Genomic DNA, 9,424 nt, shown 5'->3' on the forward strand with positions numbered 1-9,424 from the left:
CTTTTCCCGGTCGTTCTCGCACGTGACACCTAAAAGCCGACGAACACGGGCGTGTCTTCTCGCTTGAAAGACGGACCAAACGGGACGTAGCAGGCCTCGTCACGCGAATATTTAAAAGACGCTGCCTCTCGAGGCCGCGCAGTGTATCGCCTAGGCAGATATGTGAGTGTATTTATTGGCACATGCACATGTGGCTCTGTAGGCGCGCTCATAAAGACAAGGACGGAAAGGGGGAAAGACTCCAGAAGGACTGTCAATGTGGCTGTGATGCTCGAGCCCTGAGCAGAGTCGGAAGTTTGGAAGGAAGCACGCGAAAACCTACGGGTAATGTGGATACGGATATTCCTTTATAAAATCACACTCTATTGTTTCACATTTTTATTTTGTAGGACCTCTTGGAGAAATACGAAAAATCGGCAAGGACACGGAAGGCGGTAGCTCGACTTAATCGACGAGTCGGCCGCTCGTAGCTGGGTCGGCATTCACCAGCATTTAGGTGACCCTACGGATGTCTTGATTTCTTCGAACTGGTTCACTAGTGAGCTTGGTTTTCAGGCCGCAAAGGGAAGACATTGTCAACCGTCGACCTCACACCAGTGTCACAGAAGCAGCTCTGTCCATTTCCATTGCGTGACGAGAAGCCAAACGAAAGGAAAAAGAAAAAGGGGGATCTCGGCGAAAGGATGTGTATGTGCGTGTGTGCTCGCGAAATTTGGAGCCCGGGATACGTCCTCACCACAAGAACCGAAGAGTGCGTCTCACCCCTTTTCGCGCAGCGGGGAGTCGCAGGGGTGTCTCCCGCCCCTTCCGGGCCACTCTCAAACAAACAAGAAGGACGGCCGAGAATGAAAAAGCGCGCCTTTGTTGTTGCAGCATTATCTCAGCGGCACAGCAAACGAATAGGAGAACAGGACTGTGGGAAGAATAAAATATTTGTATGCATGTTTCGGTGGGCCGTTTTCCCCCCCGGGTATGACGGCAAAGTGGGTCGCAGAGACAACTGAAGGCGGACGATCCTGCCGCCTTCGCTCGCTTCCAACGAACAGAAAAACATCGGCAACACACCGGCTGTGTTTCTTCCATCAAACCTCGAGCCCTTTGCATCCTCTCGCTTTCACGTGTTACAAAACAGTTCGTCCATGCTGCAACGGCGGCGAAGACCACACCAGGCACATCTGTGATGCCGAGCTCCGACTACGAGGGCGCCGGGCGTCCACAGCCGCCGTGGAATCTCCGTTTTTCTGTTTGAGCGCCGCAAGGGCGATCTTTGAGAAGCGTTGGCTATGGAAAAAGCTCGCCATGAAAGGAACATGCAGGCCGGGAATCAGTCAGCTAGTGCACGCGGGTGCCGTTTTGAGACTTTCTGACGAGTGTACACCCTCAGGCTCTCCTTTCAGTCCCGTTGTTTTTGCTGATCCGTAGTCAGAGTTTCGCGTAAAAGCGGAAATCCGTAGTAGGGTGCTCCATTTCCATGAAGTCTGGTAGCGGCAAGTGAGAATACTCTCGTTCGGCAGAAATATTTATGCAGGAACTTAGATGAAGGGCCATGTCCCCGGCACAGAATATCTGAACACTCGAGCCTGTCCACGATGCCCGTCCTGCTGGCTGCGCTCGCAGCGCACTCATTCTCCCGGGGAAAATGTCTCAAGCACGTGTTTTGTTCCCAAGTTCGCTTCAAGAGCCAAAAAGCACAGCTCGTTTTCCGGGGGAGTTTGTGGGCCCTTTGAGAGGTGGAAGCACTCGACTTCTGTTCGTCCTGGAAATGGATTTCAAGATGCGGATTTCATACAAAAGCAAGTGGCGGGGTCTCTCCTCTCCCCACTCAACGGCGTGTCATGAGGTATCTTCACCTAAAGAAGGACGCGCTGAGCATGATATGAGCCGCGATCCTCGGTCCAGAGCTGGCCGAGAGAACACAATGCGCAAATGTGTGTGTGTGTCTCTCGGGAAAGGCAGGGGGTATGGAATGCTGCAAATGAGGCCCTCGCGCGACGGGTACACTGAAAAAAACAGCTTACTCCGGCGCAACTATCGACGTCTGCTGCCTTGTGCGTTTTCTTCGCGGGGGACCGACGGATGGAGGCTGTAGCCTGCTCATGTGTCTGCGAAAGTCCTGAGTGCCTTGAACACTTAAATCTTTCTTCCGTGATGGTTTGATGCCGTTTGGTGTAAGTAAACCCATCCATATACGAGTACTTGCGAGATCTCACGGAACGCTGCCCAGGTTGCTTCGTCACCAGTTCGATTATACGAGCTGTAGTGGGTTGGTTTCACAACCTTTTCTTGCACCAATAATCTCCATTCGAAAATGCGACGGGTTCGGGACCGGCACGAACCGCGCTCACGTGGCATCTAACCATTTGTGTTAGTCTTGTGTATACCAGGACGGCAGATACCGGCTCTGCAGCGATTGGCAGTACCATTACTCCTAGGTGCGACATCTGTAAAGGCAATCCCCATCTCAGGAAACACACGCAACACACTTTGGGATCTCTGATGTTCTGGGTTTGAGTCCTTTCGCTTCAGCGTAAACAACGGCCTGTAGGCCAGCTTGCTGGAAAGCGTCTTTCCGTCTTACTATGCCATGCCGTATGTGGGCGGTGACGGCCTGTTCCTATTCCGGTTTTGCTTTCCCGCTGACAGTAAAAGCGAATAGTTTTCTGAGTTCAGTACAGCGGTCAAGCCTTTGAACTGTACCAACTCTCAAAGAGGAACGGGAGGACGACCGTGGCTTCTAGTGGAGTCGGCATCACGGCGCTCGCATTGACGTGTGCTCATCCGGTTTCAGACCCCGCCAAGATACGGCGAGGCATGCAGTTTCCGCGCGGCCGGCACTCGGCTTCGATGCAACCACAGCAGTGGCAGAATAGCTTCCGGAGCGCTGTTTGCATGCGACAGAACGCCTTCTCTTCTGGAGAAAAAAGCTAAAAGGAGAGAAAAATCGTGACGGTTCCGGGAGGACGGTGTGCGGAATGCGGATGGTACTGTTAAGACTCACGCGAGTGCATCGAGCGTGGCTTCACCACACCCTAAACAGCAGCGTTTTGACAAGTTGACCAAAGCAACGCGCTTTTAGGGGTTCCTGGACGCGTCTTCGCAAAAAGCTAAATGACACCCAAAAGAGGAGGAAGGCTTTTTTGCTGAGTTTTCAGGAACCGCCTGCGCTGCTCCGCAAGTCTCTCTAGCTGGTCGAGCATGTGTGTGTGTGTGCAGTTGGCTCCCTGGGCTACGTTTTTTGGACGCGGTCTTCTTTACCAGCATTGAAAAGCGTGTGCATAGCGGGCCTCGCCCACTCAACTGTGTGATCCGAAAATCACACGGACCTTTCTTTCTGTCCTTTTCCCTGGAATTGTCCGTGTCGAAGAATTCCCCGCGGGCGCGGAAGAGGCGCCGCCATCTTTTCCGGCCACATTCTCCGTGATGCCCGAAAATGGCTAGGAAAACAACCGCCGTGGTGCTTCCCGTGTTGTTTTCTGGCCAACATCTCGTTCACGGCTCTGAGAAGACTATCTTCTATGGTCGTCTCCATGGTAAATCAGATACGCGTGTCTAAAAAAATTCTTGATACATCTAGCTTCCAGCAAGCTTCGCTGGACAGTTGAGGCTGCAAGTCCACAACGCAGAGTTTCAAACCCGCGGTGGTACCCCCCTCCCCCCCCCCTGTTTCCGCTTCTTCCTTCCTTCCCGTACTGCATTGAGGACACTGGAAGATTCTGCTTTTGCAGAAGGAATTCGCGTGTAAAAGGAATTCAACCGGCCTGCAGCGTGGTGAGAACAACCGGAGACTGGGCGTCATCATGGAAAGGGCGCTGCATCGAGGCAGCAGGTACGACTCCAGTCCATTTGTCTCGCTAGACGCTTCCTCAGCTTCATCTCGGGCGTTGGCTGCCTGTCCTTTCAAAAAGAATGTCGACCGCACTGGGGTAGCTCAAGAAAAGACAGGCATTTCAGATTTCGAGCCTCCCGCGTGTGCTTGCGTCGTATCCCCGAGATCGCAACTTGCTCGGAGTCGGTCAAACAGGAAGACAAAGAGGAAAGGAAAACGGTCGGCGGGCGCGCCAGTGGCATCCAAACACCCTTCTTCAAGCGACAGTGCGTCAACAGCCTCCTCTTCGGTGATGTCGCTTCCTGCCTTGTCTCGCGTTTCGTCGGCCGTGTCGGTCTTTTCTGCGCAATCGAGAGAAGAGGCAAAAACGGATCCCGGTTGTGACGATGTGGCAAGAGCAGTGGATATCCCCGCTTCAAAGGGCGTGCGCGCGTTTCCCGCAGTTGCGCGACAATTGGACGGCTTACGGAAAGCGCGGCGGCAAAAGGGGACACGCCCCGCGGCGGAGGTGCGCACTGCGGACGCGGAGGGGAACAGCCCCGCGCCAGCAGTTGAAGCTTCATCTTCGAAACACAAACTTGGTCCAGAGGAGTGCACGGGCAGCGCATGTGGTCAGTGGCTGACGCGTTTCTGTTCCAGCGTGGTTGCCGTGTCGCGGTATCTTTTCCGACTCGGAGGGAATCCCCTGGTCGCATGGGGCCTTTTCTGCTTTCTGTTGCTCCAGGAACACCAAATTCACCTTCTGTATCACGGCGGTTGCCGAGCACTGGATGCTCTAAATGCAGGTTTGCCCTCTCGGTCTCCTTTCGCTGGCGCTTCCCGGGCCGAGGCAAGTGACTGGATGGCGGATCTGGACGATCGAATGGGACAGCAAATCTTGGCTCACACGCTGCATGGTCGGCAACTGCCGCCGGGTCTGCGTTCCCAGTGTATGTACATGCTGATCCTGGGAGTGGCGGCAACGAGTCTCCTGGCGCTCGGTTTCTTGAGCCACACGATCGTATGCCTCGTGTCAACCTTTTCTCGCCGTCCAGTCTCTCCCACTAAAGATGCGGCTGCAGAGACTTCGGGCCTGAGGATGGAGCAAGCGAGAGAAATGCGGCCAGTGCCAGGCGACACAGAGAAGGCCAACGTCGGAGGCGCCTCAACGAAGGCGACTGGGGAGGGGAAGGGAACAGAAGATTCGAGAGCTGTTCAGAAACCCGTCGCAGTGGCAAACTCCTCCGGCGAGACACCTGACCAGAAAAGATCAACATGTGACCGAGGCCAACAGACTGAGGAAATCCTGGGCCTTTGGCTGAAAGCGGTCCCCCGAGAGCGTGGGGACGCCCTCCCGAGAAATGAGGAGTTTCTCCGCATTGGACCTCCCAGGGACGGCAACGTCAGAACGTGCACCTCTATGAGAGAACCTGGTCGAGACGCGGGATCTCGAGAGCCCGAGACTTTTTACATCGGAGATGATGAGGGCGATTCAGGACTGGTGAGCAGCGCAAGTTCGTCGAGTGATGATCTCCTCTTGTTGGCAAGCGCCTCTGGCGAGCGAAACAGTCTCGTGTGGTGATAGGAAAAAGACGGACGGACGACGCTCCAGACACGGCTCGTTCACGAGTCCCGTTCCCGCCTGCCGTCTTTCAGTCTTCTCTGCAAAATCGTAAGAAATCTGGAAGAGAGAAGGGGAATCGGGCTGACCATACACAAAAGGTGTGCGTCGCTTCCTTCGGGGGTTTCTACGCTGCATCTCCTCGGTGTAGGCATTTCGTGAAGAACCCTTTGAGCCGAAACGGCCACGAAGGGGCGTGTTGCAAATCACTCGCCCCGTCCTGTTTTAAAGCGGGAGGCAGACCTCGGCTCGCTCTGCGGGGTCTGCTTTACTCCGTGTGCCTGGTCATTTCATGTAAAGGTTTGGTTCGTGTGCTGCTCCGTCTTGGGTCGGCGTGAGACCAAGACGACACGTCATGGCGTGTCAGCACATGACGGAGGGCATTTAGGGATTCACGTCTTTAGTGAAGAGGGAAATGCGTTCTTCTGCAGTATTTCTGTTTAACTGGAGTATATGCGTCCGCTGCACTCGCGCGTAGATGGCAAAACCGCTGCACTGCTCGAGTCTCAGATTCCCACCGCCCAAGCGGTCCAGGTGGTCTTCAGAGTGGTGCTATCGATCTCCGAAACGGTGGACTGAGGCCTTTTGTGGTTTCTTCTTGCTCCTTAAGGCTCCTTTTTAATGTAGCACTGTCGTCGGCGCGGGGATTGACATTGGCTTTCCCGTTGAGGTTGTCGAAAACAGCAGCTCGCAGAGCATTGAAAGGACAGGGTTGGTCGTGGGACGAATGCGGGAAAATAGTCCTGATTTTCGCTTCTGCACAAGCAAAACGGCTACAAAATTACGCAGATTTTTTCCACGAGATCAAATTTTTTTCTCCGCCTTCTTGACCAGCTCACAACTGTGGATTACACATATGTCCGAGAGGAGTGCGTTTCACAGTTTGCCATCTTTGCCAAGCTTTAATGATTCCCATTGGACACCGGCTTCAACCATCCCTGATTCCTTGCATATGCAGATATGCCCCGAAAGCAGTTTCGTCCGCGCTAGCCAACACGAGGTGCGTTAGCTTCGTAGGACGGGGCACGGATAGAGCAGTGGTCCATCGCTATCTTCATGGAAACGAGTTGTGCAGTGCCACGGCAGAAACGTCAGGCAGTGCTGGAGGATGAACTGCAAGTGAAAGGTCGCTCCACACAGCCAGACTCGCGAGTGCACTCCTTTTTCACCACCGGAGGCAACGGAAACTTTGGAACACCCTCCTACGTAACAGGCGGTAGTGCCGTCTCTCTGCTTTCAACTTCAGCATTGAGGCGTGAAGTAGCGCAAAGAGTCAGGCCAAGACTGTATGAAGCCAGAAATTTTCCGAGTGTTTTTTGATGGAAGCCAAAAGATGTGAAGTGAGGGCTCGTTCTGTGCCTGCAAAATCGGTTCGACGGAATAATAGTAGCTAGGAACCTTTTCAAAAGGTGCCCAGTACGGGTCGTACGTTACGAGGGTATCGCCACCCATCAGCTATTCCCCGATGCCTCGTTGTCCAGTCGAGACGGGCGGGGGCTGTTGCACGTTTCCTTCTACGGAATTTACTGAGAGGGCGTACTGCGCTGCTGTGAAATGGGGCATGTTGAACTCTACAAGCGGTCGCCAGGATGGGTGCACTGCGGGACTACGGGGCAAGTGTGTTGCAGAGCTGCTATGCCAGCAAGGACATAAGTAGGTTAGGGTAGCGTCAGCAAGGTATCGACTCCTGGGTTTCCAGGAACATCGCAACAATATGCGACTGAGTATCAGCCACCTTGCAAGGACACATTCAATCATGTCCAGTTGACGGGTTACTTTATGTTTTGCTGCTATCCACTTTCTCCGTATCAATCGCACCGAGCGGGGAAGAGTACTCGGCGTCCCGAAGAGATGCTGTGTCACGAATAGTGGTGCAGCGCCATTCTCACGACCCCCGCCCCCGCAGGGACTTGTTCACTAAAACACCGCAGTTTTTCTGCCGAGGCGGTCCGACATGAATAACCTAGCGAGCTACGTTATCCGAGGATGGATGTCGCACCTTGCGGCAGGAAAATGCTTAGGGGCGGTAAGGCTGAGGGGCTCTCTTTCTCGGGGATCGAACCTGGGCCTTGAATCGGCAGTTCATGGGTATGAGGTCTCTACAGTGTGTTTCCGGGATATATGCATTAACGTTTGACGGAATGGCAGGAAACAAGGCAGTCGCATGTGGGCAATACACAATGTGAAGAACTTACGCTGTCATGTTGAGAAAACACGCACGATGAACCCTTCCGATCGTAACCACCGAAAAGGGAAAGCTATCGTAGCTGTCCACCATATAGGGGTATTGCGAAATGGGGTGGGTCCACAGGGAAGTGGAAAACGATGAAAAAGAGCGTGCCGTACGATCATACAGAGCGTTCAGAAAGGAGGGGGAAGACATTCTTGGAAAGAAGGTGTTGCAACCTGAGCTATGTAACTGTCGAAGTAGGCGAGCACATCAAGTACTTTGGGTATAGCAGTCCGCATTCTCTCTACAGACCCCGGACGCTCTATGGTTCCAGCTTTATTTCGCATAGTAGCCTGATGCCAATAAACGACCCCAAGACACCTAAGAAGTCCGCTTGCATTTGTGACTGGTGGTGGGAGATTCTTAGGATGTCTCGCCCTCAAGCTGACAAGTACACAGCTGGCTTTCGGCGCACGTGGACTGCAGTATCCGGCGTGTTTACACTGTCCCTACAGCTGTGTTGTTTCGTCGATAAACTGTGAAATGCGCCTTCTTTCCGGGCTGACACACTTACCAGGCAAAAGGATTCGCCTTGGGTCATTGTTGTGAGGTCTTTTCAGGTTACTACTGAATGCAGACAAGCACGGGCACTTTTGGCAGAAGCTCACTTCCAATTCTTAAGCACGGGCCGCGAACTCGGCCCCCCAATATGGCACGTATTTTGTGCATCGCCTTCAACACCTCTCGCTTTCCCGTGGAAGATCCGAACCTCAGGAAATCCTTTTTTCTGCTGCATTCCGCCGAGGAGCTTAATAGCTCCACCACGGAATCTGTTTATTTTCGGCCTGCTTCGCTGGCCCTCAATCAAGCTGGAATAGCCTTTTTGATGGGAGCTCCACGAACGCACGAAACTCGGCGCTGGCAACCGCGTGTCTTGCCGAGCGGCGTGTCGTGGCACTGGGAGCGAAACTGGACCCGACGAGCTACCAAGCCACTTGCACGACGGGGGGAGACCTCTGAACGACTCTCTTGTCTAGAGGTTGGGTTTTCCAGGGGAAAAGGTACCCTTTTCGCTGCAAAAAAGTAGCAAATGCCCTGCCGAAGGCTTTTTCAGTGTCGGTGCCGCGATTTGTCTAACAATGAACTAGGAGACCGTGAGCTGTCTAAACGCGCCAGTCGCGGCTCATCGGGTTGAGTCGTCGTTGAGTCCCTTGTCCCGCCGTGCTTGTCGCTTTTCCCTCTCAGTGACAAACTTGCCTGTTGTCTAGTGCTTCATGCATTTCTTCACACCTCGCGGTTCTCGACACTCGTAAATGGCTCCTGGAGCCGACAGCTGAACCATCCGGTTTTTTCCTGGCGATACATGAGAGGTAGCCAGCCCTACGCAGCCCCTCTCGGATCAAGCGTGCTAGTCGTTGAGTTCGGCCTTTTCCTTTGCAAGTTTAAGTCTAAGTTTCTCCGGGGTGGAACGGCGCTTTATTCGCAAAGGGTTCGTGCCACGGAAACGAGTGGCATCTACCCTGGAACTTCGTGCTGTCTACCGCTTGGTCTCGGAAGCGGTTTGTCTTGTGGCGACGCCTCCTCTGTACCGTGCATCTCAGCAAGTCCCTTTCAGACCTCTCCTCGTTCGCGGCTCTCCAAGGTACACTCTGCCTGGTGTCAGCGCGTCGCCTGTTCACTTTCGCGCAGGTTTCGTCGCCGCCAAACCCCTGGCCGCTGGCCAGTACTGCGGCGCGCGGCGGTGCGGCGCGCCTCCGCCAGAATAAACACCTAGAAACGACTGCTCGCTTTGCACGACTTTCAGGAGGAGCCACAGGACTGCAAAAGA

The 9,424-nt window shown here is 54.0% G+C and overlaps 1 protein-coding gene across 1 annotated transcript; it reads left to right on the forward strand.

Moving 5' to 3' along the window:
• Positions 1–4,667: 4,667 nt before the first annotated feature.
• Positions 4,668–5,387, forward strand: NCLIV_000450 (conserved hypothetical protein; the record flags this gene model as incomplete). The annotated part of the gene is made up of 1 exon (XM_003879533.1): positions 4,668–5,387. One exon carries the CDS (start codon positions 4,668–4,670, stop codon positions 5,385–5,387), a length of 720 nt encoding a protein of 239 aa, XP_003879582.1.
• Between the last annotated feature and the right edge of the window lie 4,037 nt (positions 5,388–9,424).

This window comes from Neospora caninum, chromosome Ia, assembly GCF_000208865.1.
Source record: "Neospora caninum Liverpool complete genome, chromosome Ia".
NCBI lineage: Eukaryota > Apicomplexa > Conoidasida > Eucoccidiorida > Sarcocystidae > Neospora > Neospora caninum.